The 24,978-nt window shown below is 39.1% G+C and overlaps 1 protein-coding gene across 1 annotated transcript; it reads left to right on the forward strand.

Moving 5' to 3' along the window:
• Nucleotides 1–12,644: 12,644 nt before the first annotated feature.
• On the forward strand, nt 12,645–18,881 carry TTR (transthyretin; the record flags this gene model as incomplete). The annotated part of the gene is given in 4 exon segments (NM_001032968.1): nt 12,645–12,720; nt 14,312–14,448; nt 16,879–17,014; nt 18,610–18,881. Coding segments are annotated over 4 exon segments (450 nt in total). The 3' UTR covers nt 18,718–18,881.
• Between the last annotated feature and the right edge of the window lie 6,097 nt (nt 18,882–24,978).

Genomic DNA, 24,978 nt, shown 5'->3' on the forward strand with positions numbered 1-24,978 from the left:
GTTAATTATTATAAATTATAGTATATCCAAAAAGACACATTGCACACAAATTTCAATTAAAAGTTCATAATCTGCCAACATATTAGAATGACAAATTTACTTGCTGTTAAGTGATTCTATATGTGATGAAGAAGCTCCAAGATTAAGTCATGGAGGCAGATGGAGGCAGTCATGCCATGGACATATTGTTCTGCTGAGTGAATCCTGGGTCTTCACACAGCCAAGGGTTCTAAACACACGGAGGATTGTATATCAAATTCTTTTCAGGTGAGATTTCTGAAGGGGCAGTTCCACTTAGTTATTCTTTCTCCTATATGAACTTCATTGATTATATACATGATTTAAGTTCTATTCACAAATTTTTAGATACACCTTGAGGGGTTTCACTGGTGCTTTTCTATAGGTAGACATTAGGAGATCAAGAAACAACAATGCTGGCTATTTGTTGTGGGTCAGAGATAAATGTTCTCTTTCTCAAGGAAGTTTGATGAATGATTGATGTACAAAGATTTTAGATTTAACACATTTGGGTTGGTTGGAGAGTTTTGGCTCTGAGTGGTTGGAGAGGTGCTCTGAGAAGCTTGCTCTGAAGGAAGCTGGAGGTGGAGGCCCCTGAAACTGTTTCTCCATTTTGGTCACACCTGAGCTACAAGAAAAGATGTCATTCAGATTTGGACAACATCTCATCAAGCCTTCCGTGGTGTTTTTGAGGACAGAATTGTCCTTTGCTCTTGTGAACAGGAAACCAGTGGTACCAGGACGTTTCCTTTTTTGAAGAATTCCCTTAAACTGACAGACCCAAAGAACCAAAGAGTGGCCTCTGGTGGTCTTCCAAAGAACGAATTCTAAACTTTCTTAAAAATTCAAGAAGCGATTTTTCCGGGTAACCATGGCTGCAATCTAGACGCCACACGCTTCCTCTCCCCGGCACCAAACGAAATAGACTACATCAAAGGAGCATAAAAATCACCTTTGGAGGAACAGAAGGACACCCCAGTACTCCCAGTACTCCACAGAGGCGAAGGTACATGGGGCTTGAACATTTCCACACTATAATAAGGAGGAAAAGCTTGCACAGAAAAGTGAACTGAGCCGCTCTTCCCCCACCCCACCTCCCCCACCAAACCAGAGTGAGCTACCTGAGCTCTCACCTGGACAGCGAGTGAGTGGGTAACGTCTCTGTCTGGGGGGGGGCACTCCAGGGTCCTTGGGATCTGGGGACTGCCAGGAAAAAGCGTCTCAGGGCGGTTTCACTGGAGAATCCAGCGCTTCAGCGGAGCTGTACTTGGGGCGGTTGCGCTGAACATCTCCACGGAGCTAAACACCAGGGGCGGACCACACACTGATTATCTGGGCGGAGCTGAACATCTGGGCAGTGTGGCTGTGACCAGGGACCCAGAGCTCTAAGAAACCTTGGAGGCTGGGAAGAACTAGTCTGAAGCAACCTAAATTCACAGAAAAACCACCCATATAACCCAGATCCCAGACCAAAAAGGAAAGGGGAATAAAACCACCAAAGGGATGGCTCACATGGCCCAAAATCAAGCCTCCAGGAAGAAAGGGAAAAAGTGACTATTGAAAACTTTTATGGTGGAAGTACCCAAGGAAAAGAGGAGAATGAGGAGGAAATCCAAAAAAATTCAGAACACACCTCCCAAAATGGAAACTATCAACAAGCTCTGGAAGATCTCAAACTGGAACTTATCCAAAAGATGGAAACCTGGAAAGAAAAATGGGAGAAAGAGATCAGCTGTCTGACAGATAAGAATGCTCAATTGGAAAAAGATCTCGAAGCATCCAATAGAAGGGCAGACAAGGCTGAAAAGCAAAACCAGTCCCTAACGACTAGAATTAAGCACCTCGAAGAAAGCGAGATGATAAAACAGCAAGAATCAATAAAGCAAACCCAAAAAATTAATGAATTAGAAGAAAACATAAAATATCTCACTGAGAAGGTCACAGATCTGGAAAACAGAGGGAGACGAGAAAATCTCCGAATTATCGGTCTCCCAGAAAAACCAGAGATAAACAATAAACTTGATATTATTCTACAGGAGATTATAAAAGAAAATTACCCTCACGTTCTGGAGCAAGGGGGCAAAATAGAAATAGAAAGGATTCATAGAACATCTTCTATACTAAATCCCCAAAAGACAACCCCTAGGAATGTAATTGCCAAATTCAAGAGCTTCCAAGTAAAGGAGAAAATCCTACAAGAAGCCAAGAAGAAGAGCTTCAGATGTAAGGGGGCTCCCATAAGGATCACACACGACTTAGCAGCTAACACACTAAGAGACCGCAAAGCATGGAACACGATATTTAGAAAGGCAAGAGAGCTGGGTCTCCAACCAAGAATCAACTACCCAGCAAAACTGACTATATACTTCCAGGGGAAAGTATGGGCATTCAACAAAATAGAAGATTTCCAAGCATTTGCTAAGAAAAGACCAGAGCTCTGTGGAAAGTTCCATATCCAAGCACAGAAAGCAAGAGAAACATGAAAAGGTAAATATGAAAGAAAGGGAAAAGGAGATAAATCTTATCTTTTTCTTTAAGTCAAACTCTCTTCTATAAGGACTACATTTACATCAAATTATATATATTAATATGTGGGGAAAATGTTTTGTGTAACTCTCATAAATTGTATCATCATAAGAGTAGTTAGAAGAAACATGCATAGGGAAAGATTGGGGCATTAAGAAGATTTGGGGAAAGTGGGGACAAAGAAAGGAAAAGGGAGGGGGAAACAGCGATAATACTAAGATTAACTTCAAGAAATAGGGGGGGAATCAATAGAATAATCTTTCCCATATAAAGATACACATGGGAAGGGGAGGGGAAGAACTCTCATATGAGAAGGAGAGGAAGAGAGCATGAAGTGGAATTACTTAAACCTTACTCTCAGTGAAATCAAATCTGAGAGGGAAGAACATCTAGATCCAGTGGGATCCTGAATTCTACCTTATCCATTAGGGCAAGAAAGAAAGGAAAATTAAGGAGGGGGAGAGGGGAGGGAGTACAAAAAGGGAGGGAAGGAGAGGGGGGAGGGGAAGGGAGCATAAAAAGGGAGGGGCTAGAAAGGGAAGCATCTCAAGGGAGGGGACTAGGGGGACTGACCTAAAGTAAATCACTGGTTCAAAAGGAGAAAGCTAAAGAAGAAAGGTCAGAACTAGGGGAAGATATCAAAATGCCAGTGAATCCACAAATAACAATCATAACTTTGAACGTGAATGGGATGAACTCACCCATAAAACGCAGACAAATAGCAGATTGGATTAGAACCCAAAACCCTACCATATGTTGTCTTCAAGAAACACATATGAGACGGGTTGACACTCACAAGGTTAGAATTAAAGGTTGGAGTAAGACCTTTGGGGCCTCAACTGATAGAAAGAAGGCAGGAGTTGCAATCATGATATCTGACAAAGCCAAAGCACAAATAGACCTGATCAAAAGGGATAGGGAAGGTAAATATATTCTGCTAAAAGGGAGTATAGACAATGAGGAAATATCACTAATCAACATGTATGCACCAAATGGTATAGCATCCAAATTTTTAATGGAGAAACTAGGAGAACTGAAGGAGGAAATAGACAGTAAAACCATATTAGTGGGAGACTTGAACCAACCACTATCAAATTTAGATAAATCAAACCAAAAAATAAACAAGAAAGAGGTAAAAGAGGTGAATGAAATCTTAGAAAAATTAGAGTTAATAGACATATGGAGAAAAATAAATAGGGACAAAAAAGAATACACCTTCTTTTCAGCACCACATGGCACATTCACAAAAATAGATCATACACTAGGTCATAGAAACATGGCACTCAAATGCAGAAAAGCAGAAATATTAACTGCAGCCTTTTCAGATCACAAGGCAATTAAAATATTGATCGGCAAGGGTACATGGAGACCCAAATCAAAAATTAATTGGAAATTAGATAACATGATACTCCAAAATCAGATAGTTAGAGAAGAAATCATAGAAACAATTAACAATTTCGTTGAAGAAAATGACAATGGCGAAACATCCTTTCAAACCTTATGGGATGCAGCCAAGGCAGTACTTAGAGGAAAATTCATATCCCTGAGTGCATATATTAACAAATTAGGGAGGACAGAGACCAAGGAATTGGAAATGCAAATCAAAAAACTTGAGAATGAACAAATTAAAACCCCCCAGAAGAAAACCATACTAGAGATCCTAAAAATTAAGGGAGAAATTAATAAAATAGAAAGTGACAGAACTATTAAGCTAATAAACAAGACTAGAAGCTGGTACTTTGAAAAAACAGACAAAATAGACAAAGTACTGGTTAATCCAATTAAAAAAAGGAAAGAAGAAAGGCAAATTAACAGCATCAAGGATGAAAAGGGGAATCTCACCTCCAATGAAGAGGAAATTAAGGCAATCATTAAAAACTACTTTGCCCAACTATATGGCAATAAATATACCAACCTAGGTGATATGGATGAATATTTACAAAAATATAAATTGTCTAGACTAACAGAAGAAGAAATAGTTTTCTTAAATAATCCCATATCAGACAAAGAAATCCAACAGGCCATCAAAGAACTTCCTAAGAAAAAATCCCCAGGGTCTGATGGATTCACCCAGTGAATTCTATCAAACATTCAGAGAACAGTTAATCCCAATACTATACAAACTATTTGACATAATAAGCAAAGAGGGAGTTCTACCAAACTCCTTTTATGACACAAGCATGGTACTGATTCCAAAACCAGGCAGGCCAAAAACAGAGAAAGAAAATTATAGACCAATCTCCCTAATGAATATAGATGCAAAAATCTTAAATAGGATACTAGCAAAAAGACTCCAGCAATTGATTAGAAGGGTCATCCACCATGATCAAGTAGGATTTATACCAGGGATGCAGGGCTGGTTCAACATTAGGAAAACTATCCACATAATTGACCACATCAACAAGCAAACCAACAAGAACCACAAGATTATCTCAATAGATGCAGAAAAAGCCTTTGATAAAATACAACACCCATTCCTACTAAAAACACTAGAAAGCATAGGAATAGAAGGGTCATTCCTAAAAATAATAAACAGTATATATCTAAAACCATCAGCTAATATCATCTGCAATGGGGATAAACTAAATCCATTCCCATTAAGATCAGGAGTGAAACAAGGATGCCCATTATCACCTCTATTATTTGACATTGTATTAGAAACACTAGCAGTAGCAATTAGAGAAGAAAAAGAAATTGAAGGCATCAAAATAGGCAAGGAGGAGACCAAGTTATCACTCTTTGCAGATGACATGATGGTCTACTTAAAGAATCCTAGAGATTCAACCAAAAAGCTAATCGAAATAATCAACAACTTTAGCAAAGTTGCAGGATACAAAATAAACCCACATAAGTCATCAGCATTTCTATATAATTCCAACACAGCTCAGCAGCAAGAACTAGAAAGAGAAATCCCATTCAAAATTACCCTAGACAAAATAAAATACTTAGGAATCTATCTCCCGAGACAAACACAGGATCTATATGAACACAACTACAAAACACTTTCCACACAACTAAAACTAGACTTGAACAATTGGAAGAACATTAACTGCTCATGGGTAGGACGAGCCAATATAATAAAAATGAACATCCTACCCAAACTCATCTATCTATTTAGTGCCATACCCATGGAACTTCCAAAAATTTTTTTTACTGATTTAGAAAAAACCATAACAAAGTTCATTTGGAAGAACAAAAGATCAAGGATATCCAGGGAAATAATGAAAAAAAAAATACAAAGGAAGGGGGTCTTGCAGTCCCAGATCTCAGACTATATTACAAAGAAGTGGTCATCAAAATAATTTGGTACTGGCTAAGAGACAGAAAGGAAGATCAGTGGAATAGACTGGGGGCAAGCAACCTCAGCAAGACAGTATATGACAAACCCAAAGATCCCAGCTTTTGGGACAAAAATCCACTATTTCATAAAAACTGCTGGGAAAATTGGAGGACAGTGTGGGAAAGATTAGGCTTAGATCAACACCTCACACCCTACACCAAGATAAATTCAAAATGGGTGAATGACTTGAACATAAAGAAGGAAACTATAAGAAAATTAGGCGAACACAGAATTGTATACATGTCAGACCTTTGGGAAGGGAAATACTTCAAAACCAAGCAAGTATTAGAAAGTTACAAAATGCAAAATAAATAATCTGGATTACATCAAATTAAAATGTTTTTGTACAAACAAAACCAATATAACCAAAATCAGAAGGGTAGCAACAAATTGGGAAACAATCTTCATAAAAACCTCTGACAAAGGTTTAATTACTCAAATTTATAAAGAACTAAATCAATTGTACAAAAAATCAAGCCATTCTCCAATTGACAAATGGGCAAGGGACATGAACAGGCAGTTCTCAGCCAAAGAAATCAAAACTATTAATAAGCACATGAAGAAGTGCTCCACATCTCTTATAATCAGAGAGATGCAAATCAAAACAACTCTGAGGTATCACCTCACCCCTAGCAGATTGGCTAACATGACAGCTATGGAAAGTAATGAATGCTGGAGGGGATGTGGCAAAGAGGGGACATTAATTCATTGCTTGTGGAGTTGTGAATTGATCCAACCATTCTGGAGGGCAATTTGGAACTATGCCCAAAGGGCGATAAAAGAATGTCTGCCCTTTGATCCAGCCATAGCACTGCTGGGCTTGTACCCCAAAGAGATAATGGACAAAAAGACTTGTACAAGAATATTCATAGCTGCGCTCTTTGTGGTGGCCAAAAATTGGAAAATGAGGGGATGCCCTTCAATTGGAGAATGGCTGAACAAATTGTGGTATATGTTGGTGATGGAATACTATTGTGCTAAAAGGAATAATAAAGTGGAGGAATTCCATGGAGACTGGAACAACCTCCAGGAAGTGATGCAGAGCGAAAGGAGCAGAACCAGGAAAACATTATACACAGAGACTGATACATTGTGGTACAATCGAAGGTGATGGACTTATCCATTAGTGGCAATGCAATGTCCCTGAAAAATCTGCAGGGATCTAAAAAAAAATACTACCCACAAGCAGAGGATAAACTGTGGGAGTAAAAACACCGATGAAAAGCAACTGCTTGACTACAGGGTTGGAGGAGATAAGACGGAGGAGAGACTCTAAATGAACACTATAATGCAAATTCCAACAACAGGGAAATGGGTTCGAGTCAAGAACACATGTGATAACCAGTGGAATCATGTGTCGGCTATGGGAGAGGGAAAGGCGGGGGGGGGGGGTAAGGGGAGGGAGGAAAAGAAAATGATCTTTGTTTCCAGTGAATAATGTATGAAAACGACCAAATGAAATAATGTTTAAAAATAAAATAAAATAATATAAAATAAAATAAAATAAGGAGGAAGAGAAAAAAAAATTCAAGAAGCACTTCCTGATCTTCGTAACTGCTATTGCCTTCCCCAGTAGAATGCCTTATGAAATCATCATGTATATAGGTCCATTCATAAGACTGTAAGTCCCTTGAGGGCAAGAATTATTTTTTCCCTTCAACATTCTCAGATCTTTCTATAGAGCAGTGCCAGGTATAAAATAGGTCCTTCATAAATGCATGCCACAGTGTGTGGTACATAGTGGGTGATTAATAAATGCATATTGATTGATTGTTTGATCAGTTGATTGTCAAGTGGTTCTATCTACTGCCTTGAGATAATTTAAATAAAATGCTTTAATTCAGAAAAAAAAAAGATTTAACACATTTGTTGATGCAAATGGAGTCCAAAGCACTCAGGCTTCCTCCACAAAAGATGTGAGTGGAAGATGGGAAAAGAGTATTTTAGAAATCTGTTTTCAATCCTATATGCATAGAATAACAAAATCTCAGAGTTAGCATGGATTTCAGATATCATCTACTCCAACCTAAATCCAAGAATACCCTCTATGACATCCCTTAAAGTATCCATTCGGCCTTTGCTTAAAGACTTCTTGTGACAAGGATCCCACCACCTCTTGCTACAGTCATTCCTTTTCTGGGCAATTCTAATTGCCAAGAAAATTTTCCTTACTTCAAAGTGAAATCTCATTTTCTGCAATTTCCCCACACTGTTATTTGTTCTGCCCTCTGGGGTATAGCAGAAAAAGTCTTATGCCTCTACCACATGATAGCTTTTCAAACACTTAAAAGAGAGCTATCAATTGCATTAGTAGTCTCCAAATGAAACACCTCCAATTCCATCATCCAATTCTCAGCTGGTGTCATTGGCCTCCAATTCTCTTGTCATCCTGGTTGCCCTCCTATAGCTGCAGACCAGTTTGTTAATGGCCTTCCTCAAATATAGCATCCAGATTGGACAGGGTACTCCAGATTTGATTTAACAAATGCAGACAGAGAAACTCTTCTCTCCCTTATTGTGGACATCACACAGCCTAAGATTACATTTTTTTTCAGGCAGTACGATGGAATGGATAAAAAGCCAGAGTCAGGAACACCTTCAACTGCCACCTCTGACACACACTCCCTGGTGTCTGACACTCTAATCTAAGTGAACAATTGACCTCTCTGGCTCTCACCAGCCGACCTCCAACAATGGGGAAAGAAGGCATTAATGGTGGCCAGTGCATGACCAAAAGTTGGTCATTCTCATAATATTCATTCTCATAATAATAGCTAGAATTTATATGATGCTTCAGGATATGTGAAGTGCTTTGCATATTTTATCTCATTTGATCCTCAATAACCCCGAGGTAGGTGCTATTTTTGGTTAAGTCATTTTTCAGATCATGTCCAACTCTCCATCACCGAAGTTGGGATTTTCTTGGCAGGGATACTGGAGTGAGTTGCCATCTCTTTCTCCAGCTCATTTTGCTGATGAAAAATTGAGGTAAAGATGGCTAAGTGACTTGTCTGAGTTCACACAGTTAGTGTGAGGCTAGATTTAAACTTAGGAAGTTTAGTCTTCCTGACCAGGTCTGGCGTTCTATCCATTGTGTCACCTCACTGCCTGGGGTACTTTTATTATCCTCATTTTAAAGACAGAGTAACTGATGTCAAAAGAGGTCAAGTAATTTGCCCAGCATCATATTGACAAGAAGTGGCTAAGACAGGACTGAAACTCATGTCATCCTACCCAGTGTATGTACTCTACTATGCCAACTAATTGTTCTTACAATTTAGGCATTTAAGTTTCTCTTTGACAAGAAATAAACCTATTATGAGTCAGAGGGTTGGATGAATACCCAAACAGCTGAATATTCCAGCAACACTAACTAATCAACAGATCAACTGGAATAATGAGAGAACTCCTGAAGTCTGAATGGTCTTTTTCATCTCAGCTCCCCAGACTGATTCCTATCAGCAGGCGTACCTTCAGAATTAGAAGCCAGTGACACATAGCTGGAAAAAGAAAGAAAATTAGATTTTAAAACACTATTTTGCATCATACACAGAGACTAATATATTATAGCACAATCAAATGTAATGGACTTCTCTACTAGCAGCAATGCAATGACCCAGGACAATTCTGAGGGATACGAATGCTATTCATGTCCAGAGAAAGAACTGTGGGAGTAGAAACACAGAAGAAAAACAACTGCTTGATCACATGGTTTGATGGAGATATGATTGGGGATGTAGATTCTAAATGATCACCTTAATGCAAATATTTTTTTTAAACCCTTACCTTCTGTCTTGGAGTCAATGCTGTGTATTGGTTCCAGGGCAGAAGAGTGGTAAGGGCTAGGCAATGAGGGTTAAGTGACTTGCCCAGGGTCACACAGCTGGGAAATGTCTGAGGCCAGATTTGAACCTAGGACCTTCCAACTCTAGGCCTAGCTCTCAATCCACTGAGCTACCCAGCTGCCCCCCCTTAATGCAAATATTAATAATATGGTAATAAGTCTCAATCAATGATATATGTAAAACCCAGTGGAGCTATTTGTTGGCTACAGGACAGGGGGTGGGAGGAGGGGAGGGAAAGAATATGAATCATGTAACCATGGAAAAATATTCTAAATCAATTAATTAAATGAAAATTTTCCATTAAAAAATCAAAATAAAATAAAGCACTGTTTTGCTCTCTGCCCCCTTAAATGCTTCCTGAATCTGGATGCCTCATTAGGGTTGCTCCTATTCACAAGGGCAGTCTCTAGTCCTCCTGGCAAATGGAGGCCTCTGACCCCACCTCCATCACCATTTCCACAGCTGCTACCACAATCCTATGAATTTTGTTAGGCATATGCTGATAACAGGCAAATTTATTTATCTGCCTCTGAAATGTCTATTGATCGAATCTTAAAGAACACTCCATGATAATACATATATAACCCAGTGGAATTGCTTGTCTGGGAGTGTGGAGGGAAGAAAGGAGGGAGACAACATGAATCAGGTAACCATGGGAAAATATTTTAAAAATCAAATTATATTAAAAAAATAAATAAGAACACTCACTCCATCTCTAAACCATCTGAAAGCGAATATAGTATCATCTGCCCAAACTAAACACAAAGATGGTAGAATTGCTGAGCTCTCCTGCTCTTTAACTCTTTCTAGTATGATGGATTTCAAGGTAAAGGACTTAGATTTTTGTTTTTCTTTTTTGTATTTGAAAAGTTTTATTTAATTGCTTAATTTAGAATATTTTTCCATGGTTACATGATTCATATTCTTTCCCTCCCCTCCCACCCTGCCTCCCGTAGCCAATGAGCAATTCCACTGGGCTTTTCATGTGTCATTGATCCAGACTTATTTCCATATTATTAATATTTATATTAGGGTGATTGCTTAGAGTCCACATCCCCAATCATATACTCATCAACCAAAGGACATAGTTTTGAACAGTAGCTCTGTTATGTCCTGCCTGCCCTTGGGGCTACTGTGAGGCTCAGTTTCCTCCTTTATGGAATAAAGGAATAAAACTAGGTGATTGAATTTAAATAATACCTCTGAGGTCCCTTCTGCCTCCAGTTTTAGGGTAAGTCTTCATGTGTTGTCAAAAGAAAAGACGTTAACTTCCCCCAGCCCATCACTTGTTGGACAAAGAGCTTCTGATGACTCATGAAGGGGTATCATAAGACTCATGAGATAATGAATATAAAGAACTTTGTGAATCTAAAAGTTGGATGTACATCGATAACACTTTCTAAAGTTTAATAATAAATCGAGCTCTTGCCACGATCTGAGGGTATAAATGTTCACATTGAAAAATTTAACAATGGGCTGGCTCCAAATTGTCCATCCCCTGGCAAATATTTGTTTAGTCATTTTCATCTGCTCTATGGCCTCTACAATATTTGCCTATGTCTCCAACAGGGGCAAGGTCTGTCTCAGTTGCCCAGGATAACACTTAGAACAGCATCACACTTGGGTTGGCACTTGATAAATGCTCTCAGATGATTTCAGTTCCTGGGCTTGCAGGCTGTCAGGATGAATAGAATGTTATGGTAATCACTGCCTCCAGTTCTAACAGCTGTCTCTGATCATACCCCTGAAGTTCTGCTTCTGACAGAAGGCAGCTGGATGTGCCAGGGGAGGGAAGATTCAGGATGGCCACTTCTGCTCTCTTCGCCTCCGCTGCTCATTCTTAACCATTCTCATTAGGCAGGAGACCTTTTACCTTGGACTTAGGGAGTCTCTGTGGGAGAAGGGCAAAAAAAAAATCAGGAGAGAAAATGCTGATGCTACAGTGCATCCTAGTGAATTCATTTGGCTAAAAGCAAACCTTTTTACATTCAAAAGCTGTCTTGGGAAGGGAGGTGGGTTCCTCTGCAGGCTCATCATCATCTATCAAGGGATGTAATGGGTTTTAATGTAGTCCATTTTCACAGAGAGAGAGATGAATGCTGTGGTTGAAGGGAAAAAATAATTCATCTGTAGTTTCCTTCTTCCTGCTTCAATGAACAGAGCGAGAGAATATGGAAATAGGCAGGGAGCTGTAAAAGGAATAAGCTGAGTCCATACTATAGGGGCAGGAGTCTTGAATCTGACATTAGAGGTCACAGAGTTAAGGATGAAAGAAACTAAGAAGTTATGGAGTCCAGACCCAACATCTTACAGATGAAGAAACAGAGTCACAGAAAAGTTCATCAACTTGCCCAGGGTACACAGCTCACATATCTCAAACATCTTGGGTTTGAATCCCCTGTTAGAGTCAGGGTTAGTAGCTATTCTACTTGTTCCCTGGATGACCTTGGGCAAGCCTCCACTGACCTCAGTTTCCTAATCTGTTAAGTGGAAAAAAACACTAGATTTAATAACCTATAGATTCCCGTCCAGCTCTAAACTCTTTAAATCTTTTAATCTGCTAAGAATGATAATCTATGCAAATATATCCAATGATATTGATTCAATGGTATGCCAATATAATCCAATAATTCTGATATAATCCAATATCCAAAGACATTCCAAAGAAAATGAATTCTTTTATTCTAAGCTAATGAATCCTAGCAATTTTCCATGGAGAGAATGTTCTGACAGCCTAATCTCTGCAGACAAGGTTCATATTTGAGTGAGTTACTTATTCTCTTACTGTTGACTAGGTAAATAATCAGAATCAGCAGGTTTGAGGTCCTTTGGGTGAGGATAAGCAGCCTAACTCACAGGCCTGGGATATAAAAGCCCCAACCTGGGAAAGGCTGGCCCAGAGATTTGCTCATTACCAGCAAAATGGCTTTTCATTCCCTGCTCCTCCTGGGCCTTGCCAGCCTGCTGTTTGTGTCTGATGCTGCTCCTGTGGTGAGTTTGGTTCCTGAAAAGTCATTCTTTTGTGGTTGACTCTCATATATATCCCTAGCAGACAAGGGGGAATTTTTTTTTTCTGGTTAGGTTACTTTTTAAAATTTAAAATGAATGAATCTCTTTTCAAATGTAATTTATTTGAAGTGAACCCCAGAGAGGAGTAAGTTCTGTCAAAGGTCAACTTAATTGAGCAGGGAGTTAATATTCTTCACTGTGTTCTGACCGCTTCTTTGGGGCTGTTGGTACCTCGGCAATTGTAGAGAAAGAAAGAAATAGGAATGGAATGAAGGCTTGTTTTCCAGGGAATTTAGCCTTTGTGAAGTTTCTACATGGAAAACAAATAAAGATAAGAGTCTACCACAGTCTTTCAGCTCTGTAACTTGTCTCCCTGGCACAGGAAGGCAGTAGATGAACTTTGTAAAGAGATAAATGTAAGGGAAATGCTTTTGATTCCAAAAATGGAAAGCTGTCCCAGAGTGGACAAAGTGGTTTGGGGCTGGAGGGGATTCCCTCTCACTGGAGGTCTTCAGGCATATCCTGGATGACCCTTGTATGTTGTAAATGGGATACTTATTCAAGTGCAGGTTGCACTTCATGATCTCTGAGGCCCCTCCCAACTCTGAGATTTTGTGATTCTGGGATATACTAACTAAAATTTGGAGATTCTTGGTGCAGAAAAGACAAAATTTCAATTTCACGTTTACCTAATTCTCTCACCTGCTGTAAAATTAGCCTGAGAAGGATTGCATACTGAATTTAATGAAGTAAAGAGCCGAGTTCATATTCTGCCTCAGACCCTAGCTGTGTGAGCCTGGGTAAGTCACTTAACCTCATTTGGCCTCTATTTCCTTATCTGTAAGCTGGAGATAACTATATCATCTATTTTATGGGTTGTTGTGAGGATCTGGTGAGATGATATAGGTAAAACACTCTGCACACTTCCAATAGAAGTGTTAGCTAACTACCTTTATCCAGCATTTTTAAAGTGTTTGCCATTGACTCTATAGCTACTATAAGCAGCATTATCATCAATATCTAGCACCTAGATGGCTCACACAGCTTTTTGTTTATGTTATCTCATTTGATCCTTACAACAATCCTGTGAGGTTAAGTACCATTATGATGCCAATTGTACAAAAGAGGAAATTGAGGCTGAGAGCAGTTAAATGACTTGTCCAAGGCCACATGTTTGAGATGAGATTCAAATTCTGAATTTCCCTGCTTCAAGTTCAGTTATTTCTCCATTATACCACTCATCTGCCTCATTCAATAACTCAAGAATCTAATACTTTCTGGAGCAACTCCTAGCACAGGTTTGAAGAGTCCAGGGGCCCTTCCTGATACATCTGTCTAGGAATCCTTTCCAAATAAAAATGGGCTCCATTTATTTAGCATCTCTAAGGGTTTTGTAGGAGCTGCAGCAGCAAGATGCCCTGGATCAAAAGAAAAAATAGTCACACATGAGAAAGAGCCTTCCAGTGGGAGCCCAAACTCATTTTAAAGAATATTAAGCATCTGGAAAGTTTACTCATGCCTGTCTCACTTCAGATGTCCAACACCCCCTGAGCTTTTCTGTTGCCTTCCACAGATCCATGGAGCTGAAGATTCCAAATGCCCTCTGATGGTTAAAGTTCTTGATGCAGTCCGAGGAAGCCCTGCGGTCAACGTGAATGTGAAAGTGTTCAAAAAATCTGAGGAGCAAACATGGGAGCCCTTTGCAACTGGGTAAGTATCCAGTGCCTGCCCTTTGCAAGACGATTTACATCCATCAAATAAATGGTTATTAGTTGGTGATAGTTCTTCCCATTGCCTTCCACCATTTGTCAGAGAATGAGATATTCAAGTGGGGAAAGAAAATGGTATCATTCCATGCAGCTAATTGCAAACATTTGTAAAGGGGCCAAAGGCATCCCTTCAAAATGAATGCTTGCTCATATTTTTTTTTAATATGAAGTCAGTCCTGGGATCCCTAATCATAGGTCTCTAGAGACAAAGTTCCCACAGATCTCACCAAGCTGGGGAGCGAGCATTAGTTTAAGCCCAGTGATGTCAGTCATGTGAGGACCAGCCTAAGTCATGTCAGATGGGTGCGATCAAATAATCAATCAACAAATATTTATCAAGCATCTAGTCTACCAAATATACTAGGCACTGGGGCCACACAGATTAAACAATCCCTGCCCTCAAAAATTATATATTCTATACAGATAAATCATCAAAAAATTGACCACAAAGTTCTTATCAGCTCCCAGAGTAGGGGAGGAAGAGGGAAGGGAAAGAACGTGAATTATGTAACCATGGAAAAAATATTTTTTAAAATTTTATTTAAAAAATAAAAAAAATTTTAATTGAGCACAAACATCTCATGAAGTCCATCTGCTCAGACATAGAAGAGTTGTGATTTAAATCAAAGGAAGGAGAATCCACACACATGAAAACCCAAATACTTTAAAGAAAACTAGCTTTTTATACTTTAAAAACAGCTTTATAGACTTTATCCTTTTTGTTCTTCATAGCCACATTTGTAGGTAGGTTGTCTAAATGTTTTTAATCCTCATTTTGCAGATAAGACCCAGAAAGATAAAAATTCTTATTCAAGCTCATCCTGTTAGTAGTAAACACCTGAGCCTTGGACTAGTCCTCAATTAGACACCTCAAATGCTTGCTTTGGACAGAGGCTCAAATCCTGTCTGAGACCTCTTATTGGGCAAATCACTTAATCTCTCTGGGCTTCAGTTTACTTATTAATGACCTTGAGGATCCCTGCCAACTCTGGATCAATGATTCTTTGACCCCCTTCCCAATGACATCTACCATTCCATATAAATGAGTTCTCAGTCCTGCTCACCTAGGCATCCCTACCCTTGAAGCTTTTTCAGAGGAATGGCTGCCCCTCTTTGTAAACCCCAATGGGCTAACCTAAAGACAGAGCAGCCAACTAAGTCATACAGAACAGAATGGAAGAATATAAGGTGCTTAGTATTTATATCCCTTGAAAAGGGCACTTTTGTGGCTTAATTGAATCTGTAATAACCACATTTTGATTCTTCACCCATCATTAGGAAGTCTATTGTCTTGAGGGGATTTTAACTGAATTTGTATTTATTCATTTATGTCTACACAAAATACCAAGGAGAACTTGAAAAGTAGCCCAATGGATTATTCTACACAGGTATTGCCATTCTAACAGAGAATTCAGATGCTTGATATGAAAATGACTTATCAAGGGATAGAAAATAATATAACCAACTTGCGTGATTCTTTCCAAAAAAGGGCAAAATTAAAGCAAAGAAAAGACTAAAGAAAAGGTACAACGCTTTCAAGAACCTGGCCACTTTCCATGACCATCTGTTTCTTGTAACCTCTGAACCTCTTGATCACGTAATGTTTGGTCCTGTACTTAACCTCTTGGAAACAACAAAAACCAAACAAATTCCGTTTGTAAGTCAATAAATGGGGAGATTGGAGCAGCTAGGTGGTATAGTAGATATAATGAGCTGGAGAAGGAAATGGCAAAGTATTCCAATATGTCTGCCAAGAAAACCCCAAATAGAGTCACAAAGAGATGGATATGACTGGAAAAGGGCTAACTGAAAGGTTAAGTAAAGGGGTCAGCTTTATGTTCTTTTTCATAACTGAGGTGTCTCCTTGCACATCCAAATCTCTCTGAACTACACATAACTCATGCCATGTGAGAGGAGAATGCAAATCTGTGAGAGAATTGCATTAGGAAATTAGATTATTCAATTCATCTCACAGGATTTAGAGCTAGAAGGGACCGAAGAGATCATCTAATCCAACCCCCTCACTTTATGTAATTCTATTCAACAAACATTGATTAAACACTTACTCCCTGCAAGGCAATGGGGACTCCTGCATGAATATGCATGAATATTTTCTCCACCTACCCACAGAAAGGAAAATAATATTCTAGACCAGAAATAATGACTTCTTTTCCCTTATACGCCTCATAAACATCTGGTGCCCTTATTGAAAAAACCCCAGTGAAGTGACTGAAAATAAATGGCAGACATGTAGTTTGGGTTATATTATGTACATGATTATATTTTACCAGTGTTAATGTCATCTTGCTAATTATTTCCTTGTTGCCTGCAGAGCCATACACTATTTAACATTCACTTTTACATTGTCTAGGAAAACCAACGATTATGGAGAGATCCATGAACTCACAAATGATGAAAAATTTGGAGAGGGTTTATACAAGGTGGAATTTGACACCTTCTCCTATTGGAACGCCCTTGGTGTTTCCCCATTCCATGAGTATGCAGATGTGAGTATAATGAGATGCTGAATTTCTCTGTTTAATATGGACAACACTTGGGTAAAAAAAACTATGTATACACTAATATTCCTATGTTCATCTAGGAAAGAAAAACACAAGAGTCCATTTGAGATTCTCTTTCAAAGAGAGATGGCTTAGGTAGCACTGTTGATAGAGCTCCAGGCCTGCAGTCCTAAGGCCCTCAGTTCAAATTTGACCTCAGACACTTCCTTGCTCTGTGACCCTGGGCAAGTCTTTTGATCCCAATTACCTAGCCCTTACTTCTTCTGCCTTAGAAGTGATACTATTGAGTAAAATCAATACAAACAAAAGAAAAGGAAAAAAGGATATCTCAAAAGAACCAAGTTCACCCTATAGATAGTCAAAACCACTTTCTTGTGATGGAAAAAAGCAAAATGTTTTTTAAAGTCTATACATAATTCAGCCAAAAGGAACAAGATTTAGTAGCCAGTGGTCTAAATGTTTATGGCGTCATGAGATGATTTAGAGCAGGAAAGGATACTCAAGACCATCTAATCCACCCTCTTGTTTTTACAGATAAGGAAATACACAGTCTAAGGGTAGGGAAATGACTTGCACACAGCTATAATGTGGCAGAGTCAGGATGGAACCCCAAACTTCTTCAAATCCAATGTCTCTGGCATCAGAATCAACATAGTATCATGGACAGGACAGAGAGGAACCTGAAAAGGTTATCTAGTTCATCTTTTTGTCCCCATTCAGAGGTATCCATGCCATATAAAGTAGGCACCTGGCTGTCCAAGGAAGATTATCTAAGAAAATTTACAGATTAAGTAAGTCAAATATAACTAATATCTCTCTAGCATAGGCATACGTAAGATTATAACTAGATTTTAGCTTTATACAGTTTATTGTCAGACTAGAAATAAAAGCCTGGTTTGCCTTCTGCCATCTCCATAGACTTCATCCGGAGTTCCTAGATTACTAAATATGTGCAGGGAGATACTCAATTTTCATCTTTTGAATCCTTTCTTTCTGTCTTAGTAATAATTCTAAGACAGAAAGACACAGACTAGACCAATGGAATTAAATGACCAGTATCACACATTTAGGAAGTGTCTGAGGTCATATTTGAACCTAAGTCCTACAAACTCCAGGTTGGGCTCTCTATTCTCTGAGTCCCCCAGGTCATTTAATTGTAAATCTGTAACTAATAAAATGCCAAGAGACTGGGCTCCAGGATGAATAATAAATTTATTGACTAGGCTAATAGACAATAAATTAATGGCCCATTATTCTCTCAGCAATCTCTCAGTTACAGAATATCAGAGTTAAAAAGGATGGTAGAAGCACCATCATCCAGCTTATACTTGCAACATGAATTTATAACTTCCAGCATGTTTTTCCTCCAACTTTCTCCACAAATTCTGTCTCTAGGACCTTCACTACTTTATTTTATTTTCTCATCGCTCTTCTTGTTAGGAAAATTCCTTATATTGTGAAAAGGTCAGCAAATTATGGGGGGAGAGCATGAAAACTTCTGCCACTTAGACTTTGAACTGATCCTCCATATTATTCACTCCCCACTCACTAATTCTAATGATGATTGCTTTCCCTTTTAGGTGGTGTTCAAGGCCAATGATGCTGGCCATCGTCATTACACCATTGCTGCCCTCCTGAGTCCATACTCCTATTCGACTACGGCTGTAGTCAGCAACCCAAAGGACTAAACAAATATCATTTTTATCTGTGGCAACAGCAATAAATAGGTTGGAAGGAGAGAAGAGAAAGGACCACCTTTTATGGAGCTAATAGTGTTGCATTTTTCCACAAAGCAGTATTTTCACTTTCTTATTAACTTGGGCAAAATCAATAAACCATTCATGCTAAAGCATTTCATGTTTCCTGCATCTTGATTCCTTTTCCTGTACCCCAAGTAGTTCCCCTAAAGAATCCTGAATGGAGGAGGCAGTGTTTTGGAGAGTAAAGAGAACTGAGCTTGGTACTAGAATTCAGGGTCTTGAATTTGAATTTTGTCTCCTTTTAGCCCATGATCTTGGGCAGATTTCTTCTCTCTTCTGGTCCACAGTATCTTCATGTGTTCAAGGAGGGAGACCAACACTCACATGATCTACTTTAAGGGGTTCTGGTGAAAAAAATGCTTACTTAAATTTTGGATTACAATAAAAATGTGAGTAGTCATTATCATTGTTATAGAAAAGCAAAGGAAATGTGGACATTTCCTGGCTGGAGCTTTGGGGAAAATCCCAAATTACCAGCATTTTCCAGGACATTTAAAATGGGGTGCGGGAGTCTGAAGTGACCACTCAACCCCTTTCCACTTCTGTCTCAATTTGTTTTTACAGTCATCTGTAAACTCACAGTAATAAATCAAGAGTTGAAACTACCAATTTTCCACAAGTTGTTAGGAAAACTAGTACTAGATGAGTCTTCTTTAAGGTAGCCTAAGTCATTGTTGTGGGCAGCTAGATGGCACAGTAGCACCTGGTCTCAATTCAGGAAAACCTGAATTTAACACCATCTGCAGACATGTTCTAACTGTGTGACTCTGGGCAAGTCACTTTATCCTGTTTGCCTCCATTTTCTCATCTGTTGTTGAAGAAGGAAATGGGCAAATCTCTCCTGTTTCTCTGCCAAGAAAACCCCAAATAAAGTAACAGAGTCAGAAATTATTGGAAACAACTGAACAGCAACAGAAACCATTATTCCTTTATCTACTTCTATCTTACTGTCTTTAGATAATGCTTTCATCTACCACTAGGCTTCACCAATGTTGCTGGACAAACTTTTTGTATAGCAGGTCAATTGTCTCAGCACCAAACCACTGCCCAGTTGATCAGTAGCCCTTAGGATGACTGTTTTCTCTCAGCCAAGGCTTTCCGCTTGCAAGTGGTTCCCAAATGCCAAGAGAAAGGAACTACTGAGGAAGTCCGAGCTCCAGCTCCTCTTATAGCAGTGGTGGGACTAAGGAGGCCTCCCCTGTGATTCTAGCATCTTCAATAGAGGTCAGGGACCCCTAACTCCTGTCAATTAAGCAATTAACAAGTATTTCTTAAGTGCCTGCTATATAGAAGTCACTGTGCTAGAAGCTGGGAATGCATGTACAAAAGAATGAAACAATCCTTATTTGAAATGAGCTTATATTCTAATGGGGGGGGGGGGTAAGGGTTAAGCTCACTTACTTTAACTAATTCAGATTATAGGTTCATTTCACTCTCTAGTTTTCTGTAATAGCAAGGATGGTCTCTGAACTATAGCATTTCAGAATTAAAGGGGAACTCTGTGACCACCTGCTCCAATATACATCTGAAGAAAGAATCCTTAATACATCATGCCTAACAAGTGATCATCAAGCATCTGCTTCAAGGTCTCTAATGAGGGGGGAACCCACAACAGCTCATCCCAGTCTGGGCCAATTCTAATTTTAAGAAAAATTTTTCTGACATCAAGACTAAATTTATCTCTTCTCATCTTCTACCTCTCCAGATTCTTCCCTCGGGCAAAAAGCAGAACAAGTTTGCCCCCTCCTTCAGATGAAAGCCTACAAATACTCAAAGATGGTTTTCAGGTTCTGCCCTGTTCTTCCATCAAACTACATACATCTCCTGTTCCTTCAACCAAAGGTCACATAAACTTGAGGTCCTTCATCATACCAGTTGCCCTCCTCTGGACACTGTTCAGTTTATCAATGTCCTTCACAAACTACGGACTATCTGAGCTTTGCTAAATGATATTTCCCATGGAGCTTTGTGAAAATGGCCCTCCAAAAATATATTGAATCATCCAGATTGTTAGTCAGGAAACAGAGTAATACTAGTATCATTTGTCCAGAAGAGACTGAATCTAAATACTGAGTCCCAGATTCTGCATCCTTGGATAAGAGTCAAGTACTTGTTTACTGTGAATTTTTAAAAATAGAAACAATCTATTAAAAATGTCTTTCAAGGATCCAGGAAAACATTCCCTTCTGCCAGGGGCTAAGTATTCTAAAAGAAAAAAGGGCCTCTTTTCATCCAAATCTAAACAAAAAGGGTTCAGAGAGTAGGTCACTTGAGTCTCTGAAGAGGCACAATCCAATTTCCCAGTCCAGACCACCCTGCTGAGAAGCTACCTACAGTCAAAGACCTGCTCGTATTTAGCCCTCGATGTTGCTAGGTATGGGCCTGTTTCCTTGGAAATGCATTTAATCCTGTTTCTGATGAAGTCTAGGTGAGGCCTTATCAGATTCATGAAACAAATCATTTTCTGGGTGGAATAGAGTCAAAAGGATGGCATTATGACAAAGCAGCTATTCTGATTTTCCATTACATAGTTCTGCCAGCATGAGCTTTACTGGCAGATTCCATGTATACCAAAAACATTCTGTTATTTCCTAGGTTAAGAGGATATGGAAGGGGCAGCTAGGTGGTTCAATGGATAGAGTGCCGGTCCTAGAATCAGGGACCTGGGTTCAAATGTGGGCTCAGATGCTGACACTCTGGGCAAGTCATTTAACGCCAATTGCCTAGCTCTTACCACTGTTCTGTCTTGGAATCAATCAATACTTAGTATCAATCCCAAGACATCAAGTAAGAGCTTTTTAAAATAATCATGATAAGAGGGCAGGGGGACAGTGGGAGAGGACAGAAGTAGCTGTCTACTGCTAAGCTCTATTACTGTCTCATTCATTTTTTTTAAATTCTGTTAATATATTTTGTTTGTTATAAAACATTTCCCAGAAAATTCTCAAACTGCCAGCAAAGTACATTCCAGGAAAACAGTTAACCCAAATTGACAAATTGTATGTTTGGGGCTGGTAGCACATCATTTTCCATTTTTGTCAGTTAATGATTGGTTTGTTGTTTATCTTATTAACAGAAAGGAAGGCTGTGAGCTCAAATTCTGATGGTATATCAGCATTGTTTCTTGTATTTGACTTCAGTTCTACTGTTCTTTTGGGTTGTCTTTTTAATTCTAATTGTTGGGTGGTGTATTAGAGGGGTGGTTTGGGTATAACGGAGAAAGAGTACATGATCCCAGAAAGTAGGAGGGTGAGATGGATTCCCCCCTTTAGTCTTCTTCAAATATGTCTCTCCGATAATCCTGCCTTTACTCCCCTCTAAAAAGTGATTTAATGGGTGAACCTTTTCCCTTGGGGAAAGAGAGAAAATCATCTCTCTCCCCCTTCAATATGACAAGGAAGTCAATTTTAAGATAACTGACTTTATTCTAACAAATGATGGTTAGGGGTAAGATAAACAAGATGTCTGCAGGTTGGGATTTATAGAAAAGAGGGTAAGGAAAGTCCCTGTCTGTCAAAAAATATGCTTCTCCCTACTCTCCAAGTTGAGAGACCCAGGCTTGTCAGTCTGGTCTCTGAGGGGTTCAGAGTTTGGTGACCCCTGGTCTTTGTCACAGCAGAGCCAATGTCCAGACTCAGGGTATCACAGGAGCTGTGTGAGATCTGATGCTCTTCTTCTTCTTCTCAGGTTCTGTCATAATTCTTGGTATTTTGGGGGAAATGGTGGTTAGGATAAATGAGGGATTTTGTATGACTCAGGAGAGAAATTTCTGATCAGTCTGTCACCCCTGGCTTTTCTCAAGAGAAAGATCAACTGTCTCCCACCTAGAATCTCTCTTCCCTCAAGATTGCAAACCTCATCCACCATCCCCTGCTGTGGATGCAAACCTTTCCATGTCCTCCAGTCTCTGCCCTTCAAAGTCTCTGGATCATTCCTCTATCACAGTGGAAGAGATTACAAGTAAATAAATAGGTGTACGAGATTTATATAGAGTAGCCAATTAGCAATATAAGAGGGAAAAGCTCCCTCACTGGAGGTGAGAGAGAGAGAGAGAGAGAGAGAGAGAGAGAGAGAGAGAGAGAGAGAGAGAGAGAGAGAGAGAGAGGAAAGACCTTCTGCAAAAGTTGGGGAAAACTGTGGAATCCAGGAAAATAAGGAAGGATGGAGAATATTCCAGGCATGTGGGAACAAGATCCATTAAGAACGAGTTGTGAGGGCATCTAGGTGGCACAGTGGATAGAATACCAGGTTTTCTAGGCCATGAATTAAAATAATTATAGACTTTTGGCCAAGGATGGAGTACAACAAATTATTCCTGTTGTTCAGGCAGTTTGGTTGTGTCTGATTCTTCATGACTCCATTTGGTGCTTACTTGACAAGGATAGTGGAATAATTTGTCGTTGCTTTCTGTACCTCTTCAATCCTTTACAATCCCTTTAACTATTACACAGCTCATTTTACAGATGAGGGAATAGGGTTAAAGTTAAGTGACTTGGCCAGGGACATAGATATTGTGTCTGAGGCTGAATTTGAATTCAAGTCTTCCTGACTTCAGGCCCAGTGCTCTATCCACTTGTACCACCTAACTGGTAAAAATACATTTTTCCAGGAACCTTGCAAAACTAATCAAAACAGCTTTAAACCAAAAATTGGGGAGTGGGGACTGCTCATAAATAAATGCTAAGCTAGAAAGTTGAAAGCACAGTATAAAGAGAAGAAAAGTAACAGAGACACCAAGAAATTCAAAGGAGATAATAACCACTACAAAGGGCAGCATTTATATGTTCAAGTGTCTATACACAAAAATGCAAAGTCTGGGTACTAGCACAACTGAACTGGAGATCTTCATGCAATAAATTTTATATTTGTATCACTGAGACTTAATGGTGTGTGACTCATGACTGGAATGAAGGAATGCAAATGTCTATGTTATTCTCATTCTAATCAATTCCTGATTAGATGAAGGTAGTGATAAAGTAGCATGGCATATCAAGAAGTGATATTCCTGTGCAGAAATACCATGAGCCAGAAAAGGAAAGAATAGTAGAGAACACTGCAATGGCAATCCACCGAGGGTAAAGCCTAACCAAAATGGTGGAGGGAGTTCATTTCTGATTGCCTGGTAAGAAGGAAAAAGATGGATGACAAAATTTAGAAGCGGATGATTAAGCTTAAAAGGACATAAAGATATAGCAGTGATGAAAGAATTTCACACCTGCACAGGGTGTTTTTTCTCAACTAAAAGTAGTAGAAATTGTTATCTTGACTTGCTGGTAATTTTATACTCCAGAAGGTGAAGGGAGGAATAAAGGAACTGCTATTCTTGGTTTGATTCTGAGCAACAAGAAGAAAATTGTTGTCATTGTAAAACTGACAAGAGCATCAGAAGACAACTGCAATTCAATTTGAGCAACAAAATTACAAACATCTTTAAGTGTCTCCTGTGTGTAATAGTCTTTTCTGGTGACATAAAGATGAAAAAAAGGGCATAATTCTTGTTCTTGGGGCTTCCTTTCTGAGGTCGTTGATGTAGAGTCATATCTGAAATTTCTTAACTCCATTTGGAGTTCTTAGCAAAGATACTGGAATAGTTTGCCATTTACTTCTCTTGCTCATTTTGCAGATGAGGAAACTGAGGCAAACAGGGTTAAGTGACTTGACTGGGTGCACATAGCTTGTAAGCACCTAGATCTGGATTTAAACTCATCTTCCTGAATCTATCCACTGAGCTATCTAGCTGTATAGAAAGGATAAATGTACATTGGTCTCGACACTCATAACATCTCTACGAAGTAGGGAATCCAGTTCTTATAATTCCTTTTTTAACTAATGAGGAAACTGAACCTTATAAAGATTAAATGCTCATGGTCACCCAGCTAATAAGTTTCTGAGAAGGAAGTTAAATAGAACTCTCCCCTCTATACAACATTGCCTCTGACTTTCTATAAATTATTCTATTCAGCCTTCAAAATATGTTTATCTTCTTTCTGAACATCTTTTGGAGAGACCAGTTTCTTTATGAATTAGGTGTTATAATAATTAGAATCTGAAGGAATCTTACATGTCATCTAGTCCAAATCTCTTATTTTACAGAAGAATAAATTGAGAACTAAAGAGATTAAAGGATTTAGCCAAAATTAGATTTTGGAGAGAGTGAAAAGCAAAATGAAATTAGAACCCAGGGCCTTC

Source organism: Monodelphis domestica, chromosome 3 (genome assembly GCF_027887165.1).
Source record: "Monodelphis domestica isolate mMonDom1 chromosome 3, mMonDom1.pri, whole genome shotgun sequence".
NCBI lineage: Eukaryota > Metazoa > Chordata > Mammalia > Didelphimorphia > Didelphidae > Monodelphis > Monodelphis domestica.